At 52.1% G+C, this 26,735-nt stretch overlaps 1 protein-coding gene across 2 annotated transcripts in view; it reads right to left on the bottom strand.

The window, feature by feature from the left end:
- Window positions 1–1,817: 1,817 nt before the first annotated feature.
- Window positions 1,818–26,735, bottom strand: part of Mlph (melanophilin) — a 46,586-nt gene continuing 21,668 nt past the window's right edge. For both annotated transcript variants that reach the window (XM_045146683.1, XM_045146682.1), the window contains exons 5-16: window positions 26,009–26,115; window positions 25,261–25,368; window positions 23,433–23,637; window positions 21,542–21,681; window positions 17,041–17,124; window positions 11,444–11,581; window positions 11,026–11,178; window positions 10,172–10,264; window positions 9,386–9,463; window positions 7,644–7,695; window positions 6,401–6,501; window positions 1,818–4,199 (exon numbers count right to left, since the gene is read on the bottom strand). In XM_045146683.1, coding sequence (XP_045002618.1) covers window positions 4,173–4,199; window positions 6,401–6,501; window positions 7,644–7,695; window positions 9,386–9,463; window positions 10,172–10,264; window positions 11,026–11,178; window positions 11,444–11,581; window positions 17,041–17,124; window positions 21,542–21,681; window positions 23,433–23,637; window positions 25,261–25,368; window positions 26,009–26,115 — 1,286 coding nt within the window. In that variant the 3' untranslated portion in view covers window positions 1,818–4,172. The remainder of the gene's footprint in view (window positions 4,200–6,400; window positions 6,502–7,643; window positions 7,696–9,385; window positions 9,464–10,171; window positions 10,265–11,025; window positions 11,179–11,443; window positions 11,582–17,040; window positions 17,125–21,541; window positions 21,682–23,432; window positions 23,638–25,260; window positions 25,369–26,008; window positions 26,116–26,735) is intronic.

The following is a 26,735-nucleotide window of genomic DNA, read 5'->3' as shown; positions in this document are numbered from 1 at the left end:
ACCCAACCCAGGCCGAGACCCTCCATCCCTGCTGAGCTGCTCACCAGTGTCCGCGGCACGAGGGCTGCCTCCGAGTGCCTGCTGCTGGCCGGAGCTCGTCTTTTATACTCCAGTGGGGAGGCAGCTGACGCCTCAGGTCCCCTTCCTGAGACGACGTCTCTGCTCGTCGCCACAGTCCCCAACTGCACCGCCTGGCTCAGGAGGCCGGTGTCTTTTTTTCTTCCCTTTCTTTTACTTTTTTTTAAAACTCTCATCAGCAGTGTGATTTGTTCCTTCCTGAATTATATAATTTCATTTGGACCAAGTGGCTTTAAAACACATTAACCTTCCCTCTTTACACTCGCCTTTGGGCAGAGTCCGGTTATGTGTCGGCGCGTCCTCCCAGAGCGAGCGCAGGGCCATTGAGTGTGAACACGCCCCTGCCATACCTTGCCCTCCCTTCTAGTCCTTCCTAAGCCATGGCTTTTGTGGTGAAGGGGTCAGGAAGCTGCCCACGTCCAGCGTGCTGCTCCCACTCCTGCCGTCCTTTGACCCTTGCTCATCCCTGCATGGAGGCTTTCGGGCTCATCCGCAAGCTATTTCTGTCCTGAGCCTGTAACGCACAAGAGTGGCCTCCAGGCTTGTATGGTCTGCACAACCAGTGTTCAACACATGTAAGATGATTTTTACTGGAAAAGATAATGTGCGTCCGGTTTGGTGGTGCATGCCTGTGATCCCAGCACTCAAGAAGCTGAGGCAGAAGGATTGATGTGAATTCAAGGCTAGCCTGTCTAAAAAAACAAAACAAAACAAAACAACAAAACAACAGCAACAACAATAAAAATAAAACTAAAGGGTCTGCAGAGGTGGCTCAGTGGTAAATTGCTTTCTGTGTTAAGTATGAGGATCTGAGCTTGGGTCTCCAGCACCCACATCAAAGCTGTGAGCCATGGCACACGCCTGTAACTAGTATTGGCGAGGTGATACGCCTCAAGGTTCACTGGATGGCCAATCAATGAGCTCCAGATTCAGTGGCTCTGTCTCAAAAACTAAGGTGGAGCTGGAGAGCTGCTTAAAGGTGGTTACTTGCAAAGCCTGATGGCCCAGGTTTGATTCCCAGAACCCATGTAAAGCCAGATGCACAAAGTAATGCATGTAGCTGGAGTTTATTTGGCTCGCTTGTACCTTCTCTCTCTGTTGTTTACTTTCTGTCTGTCTCATATAAATTAATCAAAATATTTAAAAAGTAATATGGAGACTGAGGGAGACACCTGACATCAACCTCTGGCCTCCACATGTGCACATGCAGCTGCCCAAGCACAGGAACGTGCGTATAGGCACACACCCCCCCACCCCCCCACAGGAACATGTGTATAGGCACACACACACACACAGGAACGTGTGTACAGACACACGCACACAGGAACGTGTGTATAGGCACACACCCAGGAACATGTGTATAGGCACACACACACACACACAAGAATGTGCATACAGGCACACACACACAGAGGAATGTGTGTACAGGCACACACACGCATAGAAACATGCGTACAGGCACACATACACAGGAACGTACATACAGGCACACACTATACACATAAGAACATGTGTATAGGCACACCACAAAATACACAAAAATTAAAAATAAAACAAATAATGTCTTTAATGTATAAAACAAGTTTATTGTTTAAATATTTACTTGAGAGAGAGACATAGAGAACGAGGAAGACACAGAGAGAGTGAGTGTGGGTGCACCAGGGCCTCCTGTCACTACAAATGAATTCCAGATGCAAGTGCCACTTTGTGCATCTGGCTTAACATGGGCACTCATGAATCAAACCTGGGCCATAGGCTTTGTAAGCAAGTGACTTTAACCACTGAGCCGCCTCTCCAGCCCCAAGTCTATTTTATTATAAAAGCAATTCATGTACACTGAGAAAAATTTAATGCCTACAAACATAGAAGACAAAGCACAGAGCATGTCACAAGTCCATTTTCACGTTGAATGCACTTCCTTCTAGTAAGTTCTCCAAAGCTGTTGGTTATGCTTTTTCCTGCTTATACATGTTGAGTTGCCTTCTTTTCTCCACCATATCCTCAAATTTAAAATTAGTGTCCAGCATCTACCACATAGGCTGGACCTACCTAAATCATCACATCACGGACAGTGACCGGTTATGTGAACCATCATGTGAGTGTCGTCAGGGTCATTGTCTTGAGGGATCTGTGGGTGAGAAGAGCTGGAGGAGCCAGTGGTCGCTTGCGTGCCCACAGCCGCTGTTGTGCTGTTCCCTGGCCTCCGCTGGACTTCTCGGGAAAGCTTTGCAGCCACCACTTCCCCTGTCAGGTGGGGAGAGAGGCAGCTCAGCCCAGCGTCTCCTCCTCTCAGGACTGGTGACATCCATTGATGACTGACGGGCAGCTGGAATGTTTCAAGGGAAGATGGCAGGAGGCAAGGCCAGGCTCTGGCTCTGCTGGTATTGCAGTGCGCCACAGAGCCATGCGTCTCTGGGCACGGGGAGCAAGCACTTGTGGCTCAGCTTTGCTTTTTCATGGGGTGAGTGTTTTAGGGTTGATCGCGTGGTGTTTTGAAGTAAGTGCTTTGGGGACAAAGGACTGAAAGAAGTACTTGGGGGCTCAAGGATGACTATAGATGAGGGGTTCTTTGCTGAGGTCTCAGCTATGGCCTTGAATGAGGTATAGACAGGTGATGTGAGGCTGTGAACAGTCCCCAGAAGGGTGTAAGGAGAGAAGGAGAAGGTGGAAAGGGGACAGAAATAGGAAGAGTGGGGACCTAAGGAGAAGGCAGGCGTCCAGGAGGCTCTTAGAGCAGTGTACAAGATGTGTGGAGGAAGTGTTTGTTTCCAACCCCTCTGCAGGCTCTCTCCTTGCTGAACAATCTGTGGGCTGCACCTCATTCTCCTGACAAAACTTAGGTGTGTGTATGTGTGTGTGTGTGTGTGTGTGTGTGTGTGTGTGCAACATGGCATGCATGCCGATACAAGCATGAGGATATGCGCACAGACACATGCCTGTCTCTAAAGCAGACGCGAGAGCTGGGCTAGTGTCTGGGCTGTAGTCCCTGCTCTGGGTCCATTCCTCTCTGTGGCACACAGTTTGCAAGAGGCGGGCACTGCCAGGCTCATGCCCTCGGAGGGCTGTGGTCTCCAAGCCCACGAAATGAAGTGGGGGAGCAGCGGGACTGAGTGCAAAGGCGCCGTGGCACTGAGGCACCCTAGGGCAACACACCCTTGTTGGGTGGCAGAGGACTTCATCCTGTCTGCCGGGTTCTGGAACAATGAGGTGTGGCCGTGGAGAGAAGTGTCACAGAGTCGGGGTGTGGGAACTTGGCTCAGCTGGAGTGGGGATGGCTGTGGGAGAGGACTCCTCAGTCGTGGGAAGACTGGATTCAGATGGCTTCAAAGAACCAGGTTCCTGACAAAGTCCAAAGCACTGGTCTTTGTGAGTTTGACAGCTGGTCTCGAAGTTGGCGCCATCTACACAGCGAAGTCCCTGTGCCCTGCCTTGGACAGGCTCTCCGAAGGTGTGGGTGGTGAAGGCGCGCTCTCAGGGTGGCGATGCAGGGAGGTGGTGGAGCCTCTGGGAGGGGACCTAGAGGCAGCAGAGCAGCACTGCTCCTGCCTTTGTGGAAGGGGGAGCTGCAGAATGGTCTGTGGGAAGGGGTGGGTTCTGTATCCCCCCACATCCAGCGGCCTGTTGTCACCACCTGTCCAGGCGCCCAGTTTCTGTCCCGCTCGCAGACACGCCACACTGGCCTTGCTCCAGGGCTGCCAGGACTAAGCCCGGGGCTGCAGCTCTCCCTGAGCTGCCCTCTCCGCCCCATTCGTGAACCAGCTCAGCAAAGCTCAGCACGAGGGTTGGGAGCTCGCGTTCCTGTGCGACCTTCAGCGGTGGAAAGAGCGTCACTGGTGAGGAAAGCCAGGCCAGCCCGGCTGTGTCTCCCAGCAGAAGCTGGCAGAGCCCTGGGTCCAGCAGTGACCTGCATGAGCAGCTGAGGGCTGAGAACCTCTGTCCTGTGGGCGGTGTCACACGGATAGAGGTTTCTTCTTGCTTGTTGCTGGGACGGTGATTGTGGGCAGTGGGCACAAGGAGGCCGCGAGGATGCCAGGGCTGAGAGGAGGAATGTGGCTCGCACTGCCGTACTGTCCTGTGCCCACGAGCCTCCCTCTTCAGGGCTGTTGAGACATGACAGGTTTCTGCAGAGTACAAACACACATGGACATGAGTGTGCACATGGGTTTATGTGCACAAGCATCTACACAGACACGCACATGTGCTCACAGGTATGTGACATATGCACACAAAGAAACACAAGCACAGGTTTGCACACAGAAGACAAGACTTAGGTGTATGTGTGTGCACACACACATGGTATGCACGCAGCTGCAACATGAGGATATGCACACAGACATTTGCACGAGCATGTACGGATGGACACGTGTGTGGATACAGACAGCAACACAGTGTCAGGTTTATGTTCTAAAGAAGTGCTTTGGAAATTTCAAGACAGCTCTATGTGTTTTCTTGTGGTGTTCCTAAGTCACATCTCCAGGCAGAGACAACATTTTGAGAAAAGAATTCCTTGGGAGCTCAGCCCTAACTGAACAATTTTTTTTTATTTTTATTATTTATTTATTTATTTATTTGAGAGTGACAGACACAGAGAGAAAGACAGATAGAGGGAGAGAGAGAGAATGGGCGCGCCAGGGCTTCCAGCCACTGCAAACGAACTCCAGACGCGTGCGCCCCCTTGTGCATCTGGCTAACGTGGGACCTGGGGAACCGAGCCTCGAACCGGGGTCCGTAGCCTTCACAGGCAAGTGCTTAACCGCTAAGCCATCTCTCCAGCCCCTAACTGAACAATTTTGGAAAGACTTGAGTCAAGCGAGTCATTGCTAGCTCCTGAAACAGGTATTATGTTGGAGTAACTGTGGGGTAGGAAGAACTAGCCAGTGGTCTGAGCTGGTAAGACAGGGGCAGGAGAACCATGGGGAGCCAAAGTGCCATGGCTGGGACATGGGGTGTTTTCCAAGCTCCATGCAGTGGAGGTTTGGCCCCCAGTGTGATGGTGGACCTTGAAGAGGTGGAACGTGCAGAAGACTGTAGGTCACAGGGCAAGGGAATGCCTTCGGAAGGGTCAGTTCCCATTAGAGCAAGTTGTTTAAACTCTGCACTGATTCCTGAACTGCTCCCTGGGGTCCTGTCTGGTGATAAGATCTCTTCTCACAGATATTCCTGCCATTGTGCGCATCTTCTCTGAGGTTCCTACCAGAATTCAGCTGATGCCAGCACCATGTTTTTGATGCTACAGAATGTGAGGTAAACAAACCTCTGTTTCTTTTTTTTAAATATTTTGTTTTGAGAGAGAAAGAGGGAAAGAGAGAGAGAGAGAGAGAGAGAGGGGAAGAGAATGGGTGCAATTGGGCTTCTAGCCACTGCAAACAAACTCCAGATGCATGCGCCACCTTGTGCATTTGTGTATCTGGCTTACATGGGTCCTGTGGAATCGAACTGAGGTTCTTTGGCTTTGCAGGTAAGCACCTTAACCACTAAGCCATCTCTCCAGCTCAAACCTGTTTCTTTCTACAGTAGATTGCTCCTGTAGTGGAGTTTGATCAAGGGCACTGGCACCAAACACGACCTTGTGATCCGAGAGGCCACAGAGCCATGTCTGAGCAGCTCTGTTGGGGGGGGGCCCAGGACTCAGAGCTGAGGCCTCGGGCGCTGAGTGAGCAAAGCTGCTGTGCTCTTGTTAGGTGCTGTGCTGCAGAGTCCCTGAGGTCCTCGGGTCAGGTGTGGGCCTTCAGGAGGCGGTCTCTCGGGGCCTGGTCCTGCCCAGCTCTGCTGGATGGAGCTGGTGCTTGCCCTGTCTTGACTTTCCTTTCTTTGTGGTGTGCTCTGGTACCTTTTAAGAGTGTTCTCAATTCTCCATTTGCAGACTTTATAACACTTGTCATTTTGATTCTCTGGTCTTAGTTCTTAACCTGCTTTTGCCAATTTTCTTTCTTTCTTTCCTTCCTTCTTCCTCCCTCCCTCTCTCTCTTCCCCCTCCCTCCCTCCCTCCTTCCTTCCTTCCTTCCTTCCTTCCTTCCTTCCTTCCTTCCTTCCTTCCTTTCTTTCTTTCTTTCTTTCTTTCTTTCTTTCTTTCTTTCTTCCTTTCTTTTTTTCTTCCTTTCTTTCTTGCAAGGAGGAGGTTTTCAAGGCAGAATCTCATTCTAGACCTGGAACTCACTCTGTAGTCCTAGGCTGGCCTTGAACTCACAGTGATCCTCCTACCTCAGCCTCCAGAGTGCTGGGTTTAAAGCCATGGGCTATCATGCCCAGCTCCAATTTTCTTTGTTAAGACTTAACATGGATACATAAAGCTGACAGGTCACAGGGCGAGAGGAAACATTACCGCGAAGATCTGGCTGGCCATTCCCTTCCTTCCATTGGGGTTCCTCTGTGTCAAGGAACCACGGTATACCGACTTCCGATCAAAAGAACCACCATCTTTGCCTTTGGGGAAATATAAAGTGAAGGCATTAAATTAATCACAAATTCCGTTAAGAAGCAGAGCCGGTGGGAAAGAGGTGCGGTCATGGGGAAGAGGCAGGGTCAGGGGGACTCTTTGGGGCTTTGGGGCTTGTGTTTATATCTCCCTTACTGTGGCCTCCAGGGATCTAGCAATGATGATGGACTTAGGACACTGTATCCTCTTCTGTCCTCTAATTTTGTGACAGGGTTCAAAAGTTTTGGGACTCGGAATACAGGGTCTCCATAGGGATGTGAGTATCAAGTTAGTGGTTTTAGCCTCCAGCCTTAGCCAGCTGTTTGTGTCTGGATGGTTGGAGTGGGCTCTAGTGGGGACCTCCGGCATGCTTCCTGAGGAGGGAAGAGGACTGCTCCCTGGGCTCCAGTGCCAAATGTGTGTCTCTCCTCCAGAGAGAGTTCAGTATGCACTTTACATCATGCATCCTTCCCTTCCCTTCCCTTCCCTTCCCTTCCCTTCCCTTCCCTTCCCTTCCCTTCCCTTCCCTTCCCTTCCCTTCCCTTCCCTTCCTTCCCCTCCCCTCCCTTCCTTTCTTAGCTCCCTACCTGTACACAGCTGCTACATTATTACCTTTTAGCATGCATTTTTTTTAACCCAAATTTGTGAAAATGTGCCCCTTCCCTGGGATTCACCTCTGCTGAGGGAACTGTGTGCCCAAGGATCACAAGTATTAACTAACCTCTTCTCAATATACTCCTTCACTAGGACGCTCTACCCAATGCACGATGACCATGGACTGAACCCTCTGAAACCACGAGCCAAAAGAAATTTTGCCTCCCCTGAGTTGTTCTCTCAGGAATTTTGTTCACAATGATTGCAAAGGTCTGATCCGCCTGCCATTTGTTCAGGACAGAGCTGTTCCCCTCGTCACCAGTGAGACTTCAGGAAGGGTTGACCAGACACGCCAGCACCACCACCAGCTCCTTTGTGTGCTCAACACCATCCAGAGACCAAACACGGGACCCTTGCATGGCAGAATGGCCACAGAGTGTTCCACAGGTGAGGGATAGAAGCACAGAGCCTGGCTGGCCATGGTTCTCCCCAAGGTCACTTCCCAGCAGTGAGAGGCAGGTGAAGGCAGATGGCAGGAGAAGCAGGAGGCTCTTACCTTGTCTGCTAGGGGAGTACTTTCTCCTCAGGAGATAGGGCACAGCCTCCACCTAAGAGGGGGAGAATGTCTCTGGGTGTCCCCAAATCATTACATTCAGGAGCACTGCAAGCTAATTTGGGAGTTCTCATTGTTTTACTGGGTCTAACTACCCAGTCACTCATTTTCTTTCTTTGTGAATATCTGAACTTTGGACAACACTAGAATGCATCTATCTGCAAGTTAAGCACCAGAGGGGAGACTTGGAGCCACCAGTTTTGGTAGAGACAGCACAAATCTCAGTGGCATGGATGTGGGTTCAGATCTCATTGCTGCACCCCACCACCTTTCATACAGACTCAGCCCCCGTGAATCACGATCTCTAAAGTGGGTAAGTGGGAGGTTAACTGCGGGTCTCCCACTCCCTCCTTTCCAGTTGGTCACCTTTCAACAATGTGACAAGAAGTTCATTGTTTGGTTGGCCTTTTCAGAGTGGTGAAAGATCCCAGAAGTTCTCAGCATCTGGGAATCTCTGGTGGGTCTGGAGTCTACTTCTCTTGGTAATGCCTGGAGTCCATGGGCCTGGGTTCTCGGGTATGTGTATGTCAGGGCTCAGGGGCCAGGAGGAACCCCAATATCACTCCTACATGTGTGGCTCAGCCAAGCAGCAGCCACGTCCCCGAGCCTTGGTGTGTGTGCAGCAGTCCCACAGGGTGACTGTCATGGCCTGCCTAGCTCCAGGGTGTGCACACACGAGGTAAGGGATGGATAGAAATCAGTCTGCTTGAGCCTGCTGAGATGCCCGGTGCCATTGTTAGAAGTGGCTGGACATATTCGTGGCTCACAGTGGACATCATGGTGCAGGCAGGGCTTGGGGCAGGCCCACTCCCTCTAGAGCCCTGGAAACAGCACCCCAACCCTGCTCCTTTCTCTCCCTACAGGCATGCAGCCTCCTTCCTGGTCCACTTCTCTTTCCGTACCCTTGTCTGAGTGTTCTCCCTGTGTTCCCTCATCTCTGGGCTGTTTCCCCACTGACTTGCTCCTGGGTGTTTTCATTCCCAGACAGAGGAAGGTCCCTGGCTGTGGAGGTCTGCTATGCCCGAACATGGTGGTAGAAGTGCCAGGGAGCATGTGTGGTTCTGGCACAGCTGTGACACTGATGAGTGTGGAGGGATGCACGTTCCAGGTACCTCGTCCTGAGCCAGCCAACTCTGGGGTGTGACCTCCTTGTCCCCATGGCTCCTCTAAACACTGAGCCAGACAGCCTTGCCTCATGTCAGTGTTTCCTTTCTTCCTTCCTTCCTGTGTCCCCTTCTCCACTTCCTGCTGGGGTCTCTGGGTTTTCCCCAGAAAGTGCTTTGTTAAAGTCGTCAATTTGATTGGTTCTAGAGTCACCTAAAAGACAAGTCTCTGGGCATGTCTGTGAAGCAGTTTCTAGATTAGGATAATTGAGGTGGGAGGACCCTAACTGTGCACAGCACTGCCCCGTGGGCTGGGGTCCCAGACTGAATAGACAAGGACATCAAACTGTAAGGCAAGAAAAACCAACCTTCCTTCCTTAAGTTACTTTTGTCAGGCATTTTGTCATAGCAGCGAGATAGTGACTAACACATGCTTCTACACAAATGCTCATTTGAGCAACTGTGAGGACGTCACCTGACACCCTGCATGCACTGAGTTCCCAGGGTGCATGTCTCGGCCTCCCAGTCTGTGTTTACCACCCTTCAGCAAACGTTACCCTGGAGGTGGTCAGCATAACACACCTCAGCTTCAGCCTCCGGATCTGCATTCGGACCCTTCATGCTCCTGCCAAGGTTCCCAGCAAGTCGGGGAAGAAAGATCTGGAAACCAAGGAAGAAGCTTATGTGATCACTGTCTTGTTGAGCCATGGAGATGGATGCTCTCTATCTTGCTGATTAAGAGGGCTGGGACCGCAACCCCCCCACCCCAAGCACCACCCAGGTTCTGGTTGGAGTGCTGCCAGATGTAGCAGATTAACATACAGCTTCCTGTTGACTTTCCATTTCAGCTAGACAGCTTCATGTATGCATGGGCCTGAGATGGTGTGGGACATACGTACACTAGAACATCACGTTATCTGAAGTATAACCTTAACCAGGGCAGCCTGAGTTTACCTGGTGACCAAATATGCAGAGACCCTTCACAGCATCCTTTATTCTACCAAATTCCTCCCTGGTGTGGCTCTGTCTGAAGCCTCCTGATGATAACTGCTACAGGACAGGTCCAGTGGCACCTGCCTTCTCTTCCGCTAGTCTAGTCACATCCTTCCAATGTGAGGTTTGACCACGCAGCCTGCTGCTGTGGGATTTTAGCTTCTCCGAGCAGCAGCTGGAGCCTCCAGGCAAGGAACTCTCTCCAGTTAGAAGAATAAATGATTCAACTCTTCCCAGGGTTTATTTCACTAACTGGCTGTCAGAAACAAGACTGGCAGCTCCAAGAGAAGGGCAGCAGCCCCCAGGGCATTGCCCCATGGGTTCCTGGGTGGTCCTGGCAGACATAAAGTAGGCACTCCCTCCCTCCCCACTTACTGGGAGGTTTGACTTCCTCCGAGGTTTTCCCGAGGGCTTCACCGTGAGCCCTGCTGCCCTCAGAGCTGCGATCCTAGACTCAATGTCTGAGACCTGGTGAACAGAAGTAGACAGAAAGACACACAGACACCACTTGGCATCTCAGATCACATATGCCCAGTTCACTCATGGTGTGGATAATACTCATTTATCTTGAAGATCAAAGTCTCGCACACACATACACTGTGGGGGTCCTCTCTGCCACTCTCTCTGGTTGTCACCAAGGATGTTCCCGTGGGACATCTCAGGCAGGTGGGTGGTGCTGTGCATTTTCAGGAAGCATATTAGGAATTCTGGCTCCCACTAGTGTTGTGATAGGGAGGCACTGCAGACTGATCCTGACCTGCCCGAGCACTTCCTTCCTCTTCCCCTCCCTCCCTCCCTTCCATCCCTTCCTTCTTTCCTTTCCTTCTTTACTTCCTTCCCTCACTCCCTCCCTTCCTTGTTTCCTTCCTCTCTCCTTCCCTCTCTTCTTTCCTTCCTCTCTTTCTCTCTCTTCTTCCTCCCCTCCCTCCCTTCCTCCTTTCTTCTCTCTCTCTCTTTCTCTCTTTCTTTCTTCTTTTGCTAGGGATTGAGCCCATGGGCTTGCATATGCTAATCATGTTCTGTATCACCGAGCTACAGTACCAGCCACTTCCCCCAAATTTTCTGTGTCCCCAGGGTCCTCTCCATCCACCGTGCTCTGTGACTCAGCTCTTCATTCACCCATACTCTGCATCCGCTGTCCACCAGGGAAGTCTCTTTGAGCCTGTAGGTGCCCTTGACTGGTCACTGTCAGCTTTGGGAAGCCTTCTATCCCCAGGTTCTCAGGCTACCTCGCTTTCAGCCTGCTGAACTTCAGACACCGTCATGGCCACTCTGTCCTCCAGCTCGGACAGCTCCTCATCTGTGCTCTTGCTGGCCCGGAGCACATCCCCAGGACCTTGAGGGCTTCTTGGAGAATCCACCTGGCTTGCGGCTGTGCACACCTAGGGCGATACCACTGGTGGGTGGGATGGAGCGTAGGCTCCTGGCCGTCTGTGAGCTGCCAGGGTGGCCTTCAGTCTCCTCCCGAGTGTGCTCTTGTGGAGACCCCCCACCCCCCCGCTGTGGTTAGCCACAAGGGCTAATCCTGCAAAGGCTGATGACTCCATCACAACCTATTGGCTGTCTGGGATTATCCCTCCTGTCCTGCCCATTGCTGAGAACTGCCAAGGCTCGCCTCTGGAGGTGTCCTGGGAGGGCCCCACTTGCCTTAGTCTCTTTCTCTCTGGTCGCTTCTTCCTCCGATGAGGCACCCTGGTCACTGATGTTGCTGGTCAACTCCTCCAGCCTCCTCCTGAGGGTTTCCTCCTCTGCGTCCGCATCTGTGTGTGATCTCACAGCTGGACCCTAATAGGGCCAGGCATGGGCCTCAGAGGTGATCCCGGGAGGTGGGCCAGGGTCATCATGCCCAGCAGGAGCCCGGGTTCCTACTCTTTCTCCAGAAAAAGCCTGTCTCATTCTATAGAGTCCAAAAAGGTGGAAGACTCTGGTACCCATGGCTACCTCACGCCCACCATTTTTTTACTTAGTTCTTACAAATCAATTGGGTAAAATCTACACATAACATTTTTTTAAAATTATTTATTTATTTATTTATTTGAGAGCGACAGACACAGAGAGAAAGACAGATAGAGGGGGAGAGAGAGAATGGGCGCGCCAGGGCTTCCAGCCTCTGCAAACGAACTCCAGACGCATGCGCCCCCTTGTGCATCTGGCTAACGTGGGACCTGGGGAACCGAGCCTCGAACCGGGGTCCTTAGGCTTCACAGGCAAGCGCTTAACCGCTAAGCCATCTCTCCAGCCCTGCACATAACATTTATCACTGTAACCAACTTGAGGTAGACAGCTCCCCTCCACCCACAGAACTCTTTTCTTCTTACCAGATGAGACTCTGTCCTGATTAAACACCAATTCCCACCTGTTCCCTAATCCTGAGTACCCTCTGCTCTCTCTGTGACTCTGACTTCTCTGTGCTCCTCAAAGGAGTGGGGCCACAGCCATTAGCCTCTGAGACTGGCTCTTTTCACTGTACCTAAGTTGTCTGTTGACCCTGGCCATCCTTGTTTTTAAGTTTGAGTTTTTTAAAAAATATTTATTTTTATTTATTTGTTTGAGAGTGATAGACAGAGAAAGAAAGAGGAGGGAGGGAAAGAGAGAGACAGAGAGAGAGAGAGAGAGATTGAGAGAGAGAGAGATAGAGAGAATGGGCTTGCCAGGGCCTCTAGCCACTTACTGCAAATGAACTCTAGATGCATAAGCCCCTCTAGATGCATCTGGCTAATGTGGGTCCTGGGGAAATGAGTCACAACTCACAGTCCTTAGGCTTCACAGGCAAGCACTTAACTGCTAAGCCATCTCTTCAGCTCAAGTTTGAGTTTTTTTAAAAAATACTTTACTTATTTATTTATTTGAGAGAGATGAGGGAGGGAGAGAATAGGCATGCCTGGGCCTCCAGCCACTGCAAACAAACTCCAGATGCATGTGCCACCCTGTGCATTTGGCTTACATGGGTCCTGGGGAATCAAACCTGGGTCCTTAGGCTTTGTGGGAAACTGCCTTAACCTCTAAGTCATCTCTCCAGCCCTTGAAGTTTGATTTCACAAGACATTGAATCTTCCTTGGTGGGAATGTTCAGAAGTGGAGGTCACCTCACTCTGGCTTCACACCAGGGCCATAGCCTTAGGCTGTGAGGATCTGGCGGCTAGGGTTTCTATCGGTTGTTAATGCAAGTTTCTAGTTCTTTCTACTCTGCCAATGTAAGACTGAAGTACACCATGGCCTTCAGTTCAGCACCAAATAGAAATTCCATGTTCCTTTAGAGCTTTTCTGTCTTGGACTTGCCTAGTGACAAGGACCTTCATGTCTCATACTTATCAGGAGTCCACAACTTCCAGGGATGGGCGAGACATGGTGCTATATCCTCACATCAAAACCTCTGCAACAGGTTTGAAAGTCCCAGAGGTGACACCGTTTATTTCAGAAGACTGCTGACAGAGATGTGGAAAGGTGGCAGTGACGTGGGCTGATGTCTTAGATGAGATTTATAGAACCCAGAATATGTACTTGCCTTGGGTAGTAAGAGAGTCCAGGGCAAGTCTCCATGGTCATTTTGGGCCAGCCTTGGCCACCTGACTAGCCACTGCCCTGATGCCTTAAGCTGCTTTTTTTTTAAATTGTTTTTTTTTCTTTTTTCTTTTTGGTTTTTCAAGGTAGGGTCTCACTGTAGCCCAGGCTGACCTGGGATTCACTATGTCGTCTCAGGGTGGCCTCGAACACATGGTAATCCTCGTATTTCTGCCTCTCAAGCGCGAGTGCTAGGATTAAAGGCGTGCGCCACCACGCCTGGTTTAAACTGCTTTTTAATGTGATGCATCCACCACAGTCCCTGTGAGCGGCATTAGAACTTGAGGCGCAGCTGGCGCATGAGCAGCTGGAAGGCAGGGAGCAAGGGAGGTGTAACCATGAGAGTGGCTCATGTCCCTGAATCCCGGGCTGCATCCTCATCTATGGGTGGGGAAGAGGGACACGGGTCACGAGTTTCCTCAGCAAGGGGTGGAGCAGGGTGGGGACACTGGCCCAGCGGCAGCTCTCATGCTATCTACACACACCTGAGGAGTCCTCTCAGAGCCGTTTGCTGGACACCTGTCTGTCACCCTGTGTCACACTGGAAACCCAGCGTGCCTGTGTGCAGCGTGGATGAGCCTGTTCCCTTTGCTGCCCTCACTCTTGGCAGGAGGAAGGCTTTGTGGGTCTATGTGAAGAAGAGGTTTGTGCGTTGGCTCCAGACAGCATCCGCTCTATGATGAACACACAAATGCCGTCTGATTAGCCCAAGCATCTTGCTTTAATGCATACGTGTGCGTGAGTGCGTGTGTGCGTGTGTGCCCACGTTGGGGTGTATGTGCACACGGAGGCTGGAGGTCAGCCTCGGACGTCGTTCTCAGGAGCACCGCCCACCTCCTCCTTCCCTTTCTATGGACAAAGTCTGTCATTGGCCAGGAGTCACCACTTAGGTTAGACTGGAAGGCTCCTGACTCTGCCTTCCCAGCACCACCGGGGTTTGGTGTGCACTTCCACTCCCAGCACGTGTATGAGTTCTGGGGATCAGACGCAGGTCCCCGTGCTTTTGACGCAGGCACTCTCCCGCCGAGCTGTCTCCTGGTTCTCCCGGAATGCTGGGTCGGGTGGCAGTGTGTGGGGCATGCTCCCTCTCCATCGAGGCCCACTCCGCCCTCAAGGCTTGCTCAGGCATCCGCTCCCACTGCCGCACCTCACCTCCACGGCTCGGGGGGCTCACCTTCGCCTTAGCTCACCTGGCCTGTTGCTACAGTCTAACTGCCTTCCGATGCCACCTTCTGTCCCCCACGACCCGCCCTCAGAGTGCAGCGGAGCGTCCTGTGGCTGGCAGCTGGCTCTTTCTCTCCAACCTCCCGTCTCCCCCAGGGTGAAAAGTAGAGCCTGGACATGGACTATACACTTAGAACCTCTATGACATTATCCTTTGCTCACACTCTGGTTGTTTCCCAGAGCGTGTGTGTTGTACACTTAATTTAAGTACATACGGTGGTGCATAACTTTAATCCCATCACTCAGGATGTTATGCAAAAGAATCACCATGAGTTCAAGGCCAGCCTGGACTACAGAGTTCCAGGTCAGCCTGGGCTAGAGTGAGACCCTGTCTTAACAAAAAATCAAAACAGCCAGGCATGGTGGCACATGCCTTTAATCCCAGCACTTGGCAAGCAGAGGTAGGAGGATCTCTGTGAGTTCAAGGCCACCCTGAGACTACATAGTGCATTCCAGGTCAGCCTCGGCTAGAGCTAGAACCTACCTCGAAAAACAAAAACAAAACAAAACAAAAAATCAAAACAATTAAAAATAAATGCATATAGGAATGGCATCTAGAGATAGAGCCTTTTGGGGATTCACCGGGAGTAGAGGAGGTCATGAAGGTGAGGACCCCAATCCGGAATAAATAGATTTATCAGAAAAACCATGTTTGCTGGTTTCCCAACATTTGGGAAGCTAAGGTAGAATAATTATGAGTTTGAGGCCGGCTTGAGCTACAGAGTAAGTGCCAACCTAGCAAGGGAACTATAGAAAGACCCAGTCTTAAAAAAAAAAAAGCAATATAAATGAGTGAATGAATGAATGAATAAACACAGAGGAGGCCGTAGCTGCCTCACATGCTGTGCCCCTGCCCTATCAATGTGGCAAGAAGACCCTCTGCCGCTGCCAGCCCAGGCTCCTAGGCTTCCCAGAACTTCCTAGACCTTCAGGAAATGACTTTATAGAGTAGCCAGTTTTAGGCATTTTGTTATAGTAACAGAAGATGGGCCACGGCAGCTCCCCGCCCTGTCCTGGTGGCTTTGCCTCTGGCTTCTGTGCCCATTTTGTGACCAGGACAAGCCTTTCCCCTGTGTCTGGAACACTCCATTCTTGCTGCTTCTGGAGGCCTTGGGGCATCTTCTCAGTCTGGGAAAATTCCAGCTCTCAGCGAGGTGCCGCTGTGAACAGGGGTGCCCTCGTTCCCCTGTCCCTGCCTCACGTGTTTTCCTCTGGCGCGCCCGCGCTCTGTCGCTTGCTCTGTGTTGGGGGCTTCTTCCCGGTCTCTCGTGCCTCCACTGTCAAGCTTCTGTTCACCGCTGCCTCCCAGCACCCGGAACCAGGTGGGCAGCTCTCCTGACCTCTGCTGTCGCTTCAAGGTGCCAGACCACATGTCAGCTTAGTGACAGCCATGAGGGAAGAGTCTGCTCACTCCTCCGCCCATCCTCCCCTTCATCCTCTGCCCCACTAAGCTCACTTGTGGTCGTGGGAGGGCACGTGGCTTCAGGGGAGCGTCACTCCTCCTCGTTTCCCTAAGGGCCGAGGCCCCTGTCACACTGGACCTCTGTGAGACCAACTCACTCTTTCCTCCTGACGCTGCTTCTGACAGGTACTTTGTCCCAGTGACAAGAAAGTAACTAATACAGTTGGAATGGAGGCCTGGGCCCTCCACACTCCTGTACTGCCTGGTTCTCTCTCTCCCTCTCTCTCTCTCTCTCTCTCTCTCTCTCTCTTGAACACACACACATGGTCCTAAATTAGACTGAAATTTTACTTTCTTTACTCTCTATAAGGTTGCCTCGGTTTCCATGTGCCCCCTAAAGTTTGTGTGCCGGTAACTGAACCCCACTATGACAGTGATAATCAGGGTGTGAGGATGAGCCCTTGAAATGCACCCATGTCATTAGCACAAGGGTAGATTTGTTATGAAACCACATTGGGGCGCCTCTCATACTTGTTCACACCCTCAAACATGGGACCCCAGCACAAAGCCTTTACCAGATCCAGCCCTTCCACCATGGACTTCCAGCCTCCAGGACCATAAGCCACGTAGGTCTCTCTTTAAAGTAAGTGATCTGTCCTTCAGCATTCTGTCAGCTCAGCCCTGTGCTGCTCACAAGCGTGTGATGTGATGAGGCCCTGCCCTACTGTGGCCTGGGGCCCAGGCGCTGCAGGCCCAGCCCTGGCTCTCCAAGCTCTTGCCCAGCACCGCTCTGGTTATATCCCCAGGGCAGGTGGCTATCCCTGTGTGTCCTCTGAGCTCGGAGGTGGAGGGGTGGTGTTGAGCCTGGCTGGGGCAGATGGTCCCATGTGCGTGGGCTGTGCTGGGGAAGCCGTCTATGCTGGGAGCGCTGTGCCCACAGCTCAAGTGTGCCAGCTGCAGGACCTCTGGGGACTCTTCCCTCAGAGTCACAGTTGGACCTCAACCTTCCTTAACAGAGAGCTTCAAGCCGTTCTCTGTGCTCAGCCTAGGGCGTTACCTGGGCAGAGGGCGGCAGGACTGTGCTTTCCAGGTGGGTCAGCAGGTGCTCCACGGCAGACACACGCTTGTTCAGCTCAGAGATCTGAAACGGAGGGAGAGGAGCAGTGCTGGGGGGGGGCAGCCTACTTCCACTATGACTCCCCACCTCATAACCCCCAAAGTCCCACTAAGGCCACTACCAGTGGTGAATCTGCTTTTGGATACCAAGGGCCCAGTGGTCACAAGACAGAGCAGGAGCTGCGAGTGGAACCAGGAAAGGGGCAAAATGGGTACAGGGGTTGACAGAAGAGGAAAACAGTTAGTCAAGACAGAGCAATGGTGACCATGTCTGTCACTGGGCGATGACTGTCCCTGTCGATACTGATCGGTGCAGGAAGGCCCGAGTTAAACAGGACATGGTGACCAAACCAAAGTCATTATCTAGCAAGAGGCCTGGGTCACTTGTGATCAAAAGTACAACTTCCTCATCCTTGAGTCACCGGACCCTTGAGTCAGCCGAAGTCTATTAGCTTCCAGACAGAGACGGGGAAAATCAATTCCTCTTGGCTCTGCTTCCTCACCGGCAGGCACGACTTCCCCACATTATCTCATTTACCGCTCGCCTGGCCTTCAGAGAGGGTAATGACACTCGCAATGTCAGGACGCTCGCATTGTTGGCAGGTAATTACCACAGCACCGAGGACTTTGAGTGGGGGAAGAATACACACTGGAAACGTCAGCCTGAGTGTCTGTGAGCCCATGGCCTACACCTGCCTTGTAGGGTCGGGGGGGGTGGTCATTGGCATGGGGATCATGTGGCCTGGCCCATTGGTACCAGTGGTGTTGGCAGTGATTAGTGCCCTCGAGAAAGTGCTCAACAACTGGCGTTTGACCAGACCAGGTGACACTGGTGGGAGCTTGGGGAGGAAGAGCTCCCACTTCCCCAGCATCACCACTGCAAACTGCTACAAGAGAACAAGAAGGGAGGACGCCCCAAGATGAGAAGTTGGGAAGGTCTCCTTGGGGTTCCTGAAGGATGTGTGAGTTGGACAGAGGCTTGGAGAGGCCAGTGAGGGAAGGGATTGGGAAACAGACGCAAGAGGCTCAGCCCAGGCTTCAGAAGAGGCCCTGCCTCTGGACTGCCCCGGCCTGTGGGAAGGTGGGGACCATCAAGCCAGCAAGACTTAGGAACACAGCTAACGCCAGCTTGTCTCTGATGTCTAGAGATGCTGGCTCCTTTCAGACAAGCCCAGGGCACAAAGGATCTTATGGGACACTCGATTTCAGTGAGGACAGGCCTCCTGTTTTTCTGAGGCGATGGGAAGTAAACACAGAGGGAAAATGACAGCTTCATTCTCCTTATTGAAAGTAAGGTACAGCTGGGAGGACATACATGTATCCCAGCACCTAAGAGGCGAAGGCAGGAAGGGCAAGAATTCAAGACCAACCTGAGCTCTACGTCAAGACCCTGCCTCACAAAGCAAGGGCTGGGATGGGGTCAGTGGTGAGGGCTTGCCTTGTACGCACGAGGCGCTGGGCTCCATTGCCCGGCTCTCCAGCCTCTCTTTCAGAATTCCCTTCTCTGTCCTGTATAGATACATGTAAAGCTTCATGCCTGGTTAAGTCAATCCTCTGCAGCACTCTGTAACTGGAAGCTTTTTAAAAAATTTTTTACTTATTTATTTATTAGAGAGAGACAGACAGAAAGAGGCAGAGAGAAGGAGAGAGAGAATGGGCGCGCCAGGGCCTCCAGCCACTGCAAATGAACTCCAGATGCATGCGCCCCCTTGTGCATCTGGCTAACGTGGGTCCTGGGGAACAGAGCCTCGAACCGGGGTCCTTAGGCTTCACAGGCCAAGCGCTTAACCGCTAGGCCATCTCTCCAGCCCAGTGTTTTATTTTATTTTATTTATTTATTTTTTCGAGGTAGGGTCTCACTCTGGCCCAGGCTGACCTAGAGTTCACTATGTAGTCTCAGGGTGGCCTCAAACTCACAGTGATCCTCCTACCTCTGTCTCCCAAGTGCTAGGATTAAAGGCATGTGCCACCACGTTCAGCTACTGGAAGCTTTTGAACTGCAACTATCGCCAACCCCTGCTGAAGGGAAAGAGGCTCGCTATCTGTGGCAGACACCCTGTGAAGTGACTGACCTCAGGGAGAGCATAGTTCTGTTTTATTTTTTTTTGATAAACCAACATAGATGGCACAAATGTCTCTTTGAGCCCCTACTTTCAATTTCAATTGGGTATCTATATGCCCAGCATTACAACTTCTGGACTAGATAGAAACACAGGCATGTGCGCACACACACACTTGATCCAGGGACTCAATACGCTGCCTAGGTTGGCCTTGAACTCTATCTCCATCAAGTTCTAACAAAAAGCCATGTCTGGTGCTCTTCCTGGAGGCCTGTGTCCCCTGAGAACCTGGGGGATGGGGCGCATCTTTTTGCAAGATAAGCTTCCCTCCTGCCTTTATCATCTCCCAGCTGACTGCACAGGGCAGCTGGTCAGATTCTGGGATAGTGACTGTGAACTCATGACGTTGTTTGCTTTCTCTAAATACCCGCCTTTGTTTTGTGGCTTCTCAGGTGCAAAAGAAATTTAGGTTTTTTTAAAATTTGTATTGACCAAGAGCAGCGACTGCCATGCAGGGCAGTGTCTCAAGAGGGCTGAGCCCGACTCTGCAGGGGCCTCAGCGTCAGGACTGGTGTAGGGTTCTGTGCCTTCAACTGCCACGCAGCCACACCAGCCTTTGCAGCTTAAAACTGGGACACAGACAGAGGCCAGGGCCAAGTGAGCCACCTTGGGTTGTGCCTGGTGACATTTTTCTGGGGAAACTGGGTCAGTGTCTGCTGTGGAGATGTGGCCGTGGAGGGCTTGCTCAGCAGCAGCTCTGGGCAGTGAAGGAAGGCGGGTCTAAGCCTGGACTCCATGTCCCCTCCACTCTCCCCTCCCAGCTCCATGGAAGCGTCTTTCACACGTATGCGTGGGGTGTGTTTGGATCTCTGGCATGGAGACTTTCCTTCTAGAAAGGTTTTCCTGATCATCGGTCATCTATGAAGCGGTCAGCCCAAAGACCAATGCACAGATTGGAAGCACATAACTGGATGGTCAACAAATTAACCACTGCCAAACACGACCCATAGTGCTCACCGGCTCAAAGGGCTTGCTGGCGCAGGAAGGTTTGAATCAGGTGTCCCCCATGAACTCATGTCGTCTGAATGTTTAATTCCCGGCTGGTGGCAATTTGGGAGGTGGAGCCTGGCTGGAGAGGTGTGTTTCTGGGGCCAGGCTTTGGAGTGTTATAGTCTTCTCCCCATTGCCAGAACCCAGCTCACTTTCCTGCTACTTTTTTCCATGTGCTGTGGCAAGAAGTGATGCCCAGCCTCTTCTCATGCCAACTTCCGCTTCCCTCATGAAGCTTCCAAAGTAAACCTTTCCTCCCCTCGGCTGCTTTTGGTTTGGCATTTTGTCCTAGCCACACAAAGTTAACGACAGCACCCTGGTTTGAGGGGCACAGACTAGAGGGCTAGACCCCCGTGGGAGGCTGGCCTGCTCTTCATTAGGATATGGGGTGTGGCTAGGCCCCGCAGGTTTTGTGCACTGCTAGCTCTCGTCATGTCCAGATTCACAGACACAATGGAGAGGAAGCAGCAGCTGAGGTAAATAAAAGTTATGAGGAGTGAAGGTGAGAACATTCCAGAAATGTGGACTGCAAGCATGAAGCAGTTTGAGAATAATTCCAGAGAGCATTATGGGCTGTGGTCAAGGTCAGTGAATTCCCTCCCTTGTTGGGTTGATATTCCATGCCATGTACCCGCCACGCCCTGCACACCCATCACCGAGACCCATACATTGTCATACCGGCTGCTTCCCCGTTTTAGTTACTGTGAGTCATACTGCTACCCATTCTGAATACGAATGTCTCCTCTCTCAGTTGTAGGGGAAGTAGCCTCAGAATTATAATTGATGGATCAGATGGTAATTATTTTTATTATTTATTTGAAAGAGAGAAAGAGATGGGTGGGGGAGAGAGAGAATGGACATGCCAGGGCCTTTAGCCACTGCAAATGAACTCCAGATGAATGTGCCACCTTGTGCATCTGACTTTATGTGGGTCCTGGGGAATCAAACCTGGGTTCTTAGGCTTTGCAGGCAAGTGCATCAACTGCTGAGCCATTTCTCCAGCCCAGTAACTGTATTTTAATTATGGTGGAGACAGTCTTTGTACTTGAGATATTTCTGCCTCTGTCTCCCAAGCACTGGGGTTATAGACATGATTTACCATGCATGGCTTATTTTTCATCTTGTTGGAAGTTGACATAGTATAATAGTTAATGTTATGTTAAATGAGCTCACTTCAATAGACACACAATTTATGATATATGATATGAAAGAGGCAATTTTATAGTTGGAAAATGCTGAAAGCTTTTCACTTTTCTGAAGTAATTTGGTATGAATATGAAAGATGTCTCCACCCAGAGACGATCCCAGTTTGAATTCTTTCAAGCCCATTACCTGACTCTCAGAAATAGCCCTGGCCCTCCGCTTGGAATGCTGGGAGGCTGCTCTGGGAGCCCGGATGTTGTCTTCGTCAGAGGTGTCCACATCAGCCAGGTACTGCGAGGGGAGTTGCTTGTTCCTGATGACATCTGTCCCTTTGGAGTAAGACATGGTGTGACTTGTTTACAGCAAAAAGCCAATGGATACATTTCCTCCAATGAGGGAAACTTAGAGCTCAAAGAACATGGCCCATTGAGGTGTGGGGTTGAGATGCTGAAGTCACATGACCATGAAGCAGGTTCCATACCGTTGTGTGTGTACACAGGAGTCTCCTGCCATGTGGCTAAAACTGCTTACTCCAGGGCCCCAGGGGGAAGTGACCCCACCATCACCATGTCCTCATTCAAAACTACCCATGAGAGCTCTGTTTGCCTGAGTGGCATCTCATACCGCAACAGGGATATGGGGAAGGAGGTGTGCTTGGTGACCTAGACTTGGAGCGAGTGGCACAGAGCTCTCTCTGGCAAGTGTACCTGAGCCACAGCAGTCCCCTTTGTGTTATGAATCCTCCCCACACCTGCATAAGTGTGGCGATTGATAACCCCAGCTCCAGGTAATATCGCTGCCCCTCCACACAGCTCTGGAGACCCAGTGCCAAGGTCGTACCCAAACCCTGCCCACACTCTGACCCATGTAAGATCACACCCGTGTTGCTGTAAGCCACTAGCTTTGTGGCCATTTGTTACACAGCAATAGCTAACAGATGTGACCATCTCGCCTCATCTCTATAACGTGGCTAACTCCCTTCCCTAGTCACGACACTGAGGTGCAGGGGAGTCATGTGACCAGATGGCATGCCATGTCATCATGCCTCTGACCCTGCAGACCATCTGCTCCTCAAGAGAGAACACTGCCAGCCTGACTGCGACACTCCCTCCTCACCACCTTCCCTGTAAGACACTGCTCTCCAGGAGATGCAGGCAAGTGAAAAACCACAGGGAAGCTTCTGTGAGCTCCACCGGGTGTGTTCAAGTCTTGGAAGTGCAGAACACAAGGTGCCTTTGCTTGGTGCCTCTCTCTCTTGTGCCTTGTCTTCCCTGATGGCCTCCTCCATGTCCTCTGGGGACATGCCATCATCATGGGAGGGAACACAACGTCCTCCAGGGTCTTGATCCTATGACTGGCCCATACTGACACATGTACTCATTGCTTGCAGAGGAGGCGACAAAACCTCCAGGACTGTAGCCGTGAGGTCATGGTTCCCACAGAGGGACACATGTAGACGGAGATGCACAGGTTTCCACACTCCAGCTGCACCGGCAGCTCAGGGCGGCGTGACAGGGAAGGTTCCTTGCTGCTGTGATCATATTTGCTCTGACTTAATAGGTTCCTGAACTCCTGAACCCAGCACACAAGCTCTCTTGGGTACAGGAAGAGGCAGATGGGGGGGGGGGATTTCATTTTGAAACAAAACATCGGATAGAACTGAGTAGCTCCCGTTTGTGTTTTCTTATTCCCAAGCTCCAGATGAGTAGCTATGGGCACCTACATGGGCCCACTCTGCTGATGTTCAAGTGTAGCCTTGGACTTGATGCAGGCAAAAAGGTCATTTGGGCAGCCACTGACTATAGCCATTTTAGGGAAACTGACTTGTCCCTACCCTATACCAGTGGCAGTGACCTGAGGAATGGCTCAACTCCTTTGTTAGCATTTCTGGGTGTTACTGGAAAGCATGGAGTGCAGGGAGGACCAGTGTCCCATGTGTTTGCTAAAGGAGGATCATGCTGAAGGAAGGGTAATGTTGCATCAGCCAATCTGTGTAAACCTGGGTAGGGTGGGGGGAGAAGTTGGCTTCTCAGGAATCCCTCTACCCCAGAGCTCCTCTGATCCTGACTGGGGCACCCACCAGGCATCGCAGCAGTTTCCAGGGTTGTTCTGTGGAAGGCTCCAGCCCAGCCCAGCTCAGTGAGGGCGTCCTCGCTGTTGGCCAAGGGGCTGTGCAGCTGCTCTTCGGGAAGAGGGTGGTACCCTGAGGCTCCAGGGTCAGCCTCCTTCAGGACCTCGGCCTCTGTGGAGGTGCATTCTTCCAAGCAGGGCTCACCTGTGAGGGGCTGAGCACATGGGCCATCAGCCTCTCCCTGTGCAGGAAACAGGGCTTTTCCCAATCACCAGCTGCTTGTCTCCCTGGCCCTGCGCCACTCTATCTTCAGACACTGCTAAGAGCATGGATCATCTGTTTTGTACCATGTCTGTGATGTTGGGGTTCCCTACCATAGTGGGGATGGGTGTCCCACAGGAGGTGTCACACAGGGGACAGTAGCACCCTGGAGCAGACTTTGAGGGACCAGGCTCCCCTAAAAGTGGAGGACACTGCTGGGGGTGGGTAGGCGTTTTTTCTATAGCTACTTTAGCAGTCCTTGGAGGTCAGAGGGCCAGAATGGAGAAGCGGGGTTTCCTGAGCAAGCTGCCCTCAGGCAGAGGGGTCTATGCATGGTGCCGTTGCCCCCAAGAATCCTCCTTGCAGCTTGACTGCTGGTGAGGGCTCAGGAAGCAAGAAGTCCTCAGGCCTGTAGGCCACAGGAAGTGCAAACCCCAGGCCTGACCTGCAGGGGGAGCAGGATTTATGGCCCAAAGTCTCCTTAGGGCTGACTTCTGGGGCTCCTGCTCCAGTGTCTCCTCTTTTCCAGACCCAATCCTGCCTTGGTGCCTTTCAGCACTGCCTGAGCCCAGGGGATACTGGGAGCTGCACGTCAGGGCTCACCACGAAGCTGGACACTGCCTCTGGGCTTTGTCCTGGCTCCTGTGCCCACAGCTGCTTTGACTGCCTGCCCAAGTGTCTTGTGCATGCCAGGCTGACTCTAGACCTGAGAAACACCCTGAAGGGCAGAGGTTATCTGCCATCTTGCAGGCAAGGGAATCGAGCCTCAATGAGGCTCCTAGGGTCAAGGTCATATGGCTAATGAGCAGAGTTAGCAAGTTCTGGTCTGCCTGGATGGCCTCTGTGAAGCCAATGTCCAGGGTTGAACATTAAGAACAGGCTTTCTGGGCTGGAGAGATGGCTTAGTGGTGCAGGCACTTGCCTGCGAAGCCTAAGGACCCATGTTCTATTCTCCATTTCCCACGTTAGCCAGATGCACAAAGGTGAGGCAAGCACAGGGTCACACATGCCCACTAGGTGGCTCAAGTGTTTGGAGTTCGATTTCAGTGGTTGAGAAAAATGGCACACAAATTTTCTCTGTCCCCCCTGCTTACTCTCTCTAAAAGTAAAATTTAAGAAAAGAAAAAAAGAATAGGCTTTTGTCATCTGCAAGGCTAGTCTACTTTGGGGAATGAACTATAGGATGCCTACAATAAGACAGAGGCATGGCCCAATGCCAGGCCTCGTCTGACTTCCTGTTGGACGCTGTTCTCCATCCTGCCCTTCTGAGTCACAGGGGTTCTGAGTTCTGAGGCTCCACCCCTGCCCCCGGTTCCCTAATTCAGCTGCCCAGCTTGATGTTCCCACCTCAGCCCTACCCATGCAAGTGGCCTGCCAATCTTCTGAGGTGCTAGCCCTGGGAGGCTTTTGGGTACTGTGCCCCAATTTCTTGCCTCCCACCAGCGGTCCTCCTGCTCTAATGTGGTGGCCTGCTCACTGGACCCTATGTTCCAACGCATCACCCTAACCCAGGCCCAGGCCCCTCACTCGGTTCAGGTTTCGGGAGCAGCAGGGGCATATACAGGAGCCCACTGACCTGCAGGCTGTGTGTGGCCTCAGGGCCCGGTGTGTGGCTGCAGGGCCGCATAGACTGGTCCGGATCCTCCTCAAAGTCCAAGTCATGGAAGGAGAGAAGACGCTTTTTCTACACAGATGTAAGATAAGCAAGATTGGTCAGTGCCCACCTCCATGCTCAGCTCCAGGCACTGGGCAGCCTCCTGGGAGGGCGCCCACATCCTGAGCTGGAAGCAAACTCAGAGGAGCTCTGAGGTTGCGAGAAGGTCTCCAGCTCACAGCACCCACCCCATCAGTAAGCTTTGTCCTCAGGGTTCTAGCTGAACCGTAAGGAAAGTGCTCGTGGCCTGCTGAGGTGCAGCTGGGGCAAGGGTGCGGCAGGCCTGGGTGGGGTTTCTGGCTCTTCAGAGGACAGGCGTCCTCGAACGTTGGGCATATGTAGTGTGCTGCTGGTGGAGGCATGCCCACCTGCCCAGCCCACTCCTCCATCCGGCTCTCCGTTGTCCTCTTAGCCTGAAATCCAGAGCCTGCACGACTTGTCTTCACCAGCAAAAGAAAGTTAAAAACCAAATGAAGACACACAGTTACCAATGAGGACAACCCACAGCTGGTGAGGGACAAAAGCTTGCTAGAGGAGAGCTGTGGGTTCTTAGGTAGAAGGGGGCACACACTGGCCTGGGGGAGGCACAGGCAGAGGACTGGAGAGATACGAGGGTGACCGGGGAGGCATGGCAGTGCCCAAGGTCAGCTGGTGCCCAGCAGGCACTTACTTTGCTGCTGAGGTGCCGGGTGCGGGTCTCCGCGTCCAGCGCTCCTCCATCCTCATCTGTCTGCTCACTGTCTCTATTTTTCTCTTCCGGGCTTGGCTCAGGCCCACCTGCAACAGACAGCGCATGGCTCCAACTGCGGGGAGAGCCACACTGGGAAGAGAACGCTTATCTGTCCATCTCGCCATCCTTTCACTCACCCATGATCTTTCCCTCTATCCCTCTTCCCTTCTCTCTCTCTCCTTCCTTTCTTCCATCCACATGCCCATGTAGTCGCTCATCCAGCCAAGCGCTACTCACCCACCTGCTATTTACCATCCATCGTTCTCTCCCTCTCCTCCTCCTTTTATCTATTTATCTACCGCTTTGCCCACCCACTCACCCATCCATTCAGTTTACTACCCATCCACCCAGCTAATCACCCGCCCACCCATCATTCATCTATCCATCCATCCACCCACTGGGAAACATCTAGGCAAAACCCTCTGCTGGCCTTTCAAGGACCTATCCAAACTGAAGTCAGAATTTGCATGAATTACAGCTTGAAACCAGTTCTATCAGTTTTAAAAATAGGTCCTGTTACGGGTGACGGGAGGAGCCGAAGACTGGAGCTTCCTCCTGCTTTCTAGGAGACACAGCCATTTCACTTACTTGTTTATCAGCACCCCGACCTTGGACACTGGGAGGGGAGTAACTCGGCCTCACCCTGCTCCTTCCCTGTGCCCCGGAC

This window comes from Jaculus jaculus, chromosome 4 (genome assembly GCF_020740685.1).
Source record: "Jaculus jaculus isolate mJacJac1 chromosome 4, mJacJac1.mat.Y.cur, whole genome shotgun sequence".
NCBI lineage: Eukaryota > Metazoa > Chordata > Mammalia > Rodentia > Dipodidae > Jaculus > Jaculus jaculus.
Note: the sequence above shows the minus strand (reverse complement) of the source record. Positions and strands in the feature narration are given on the sequence as shown.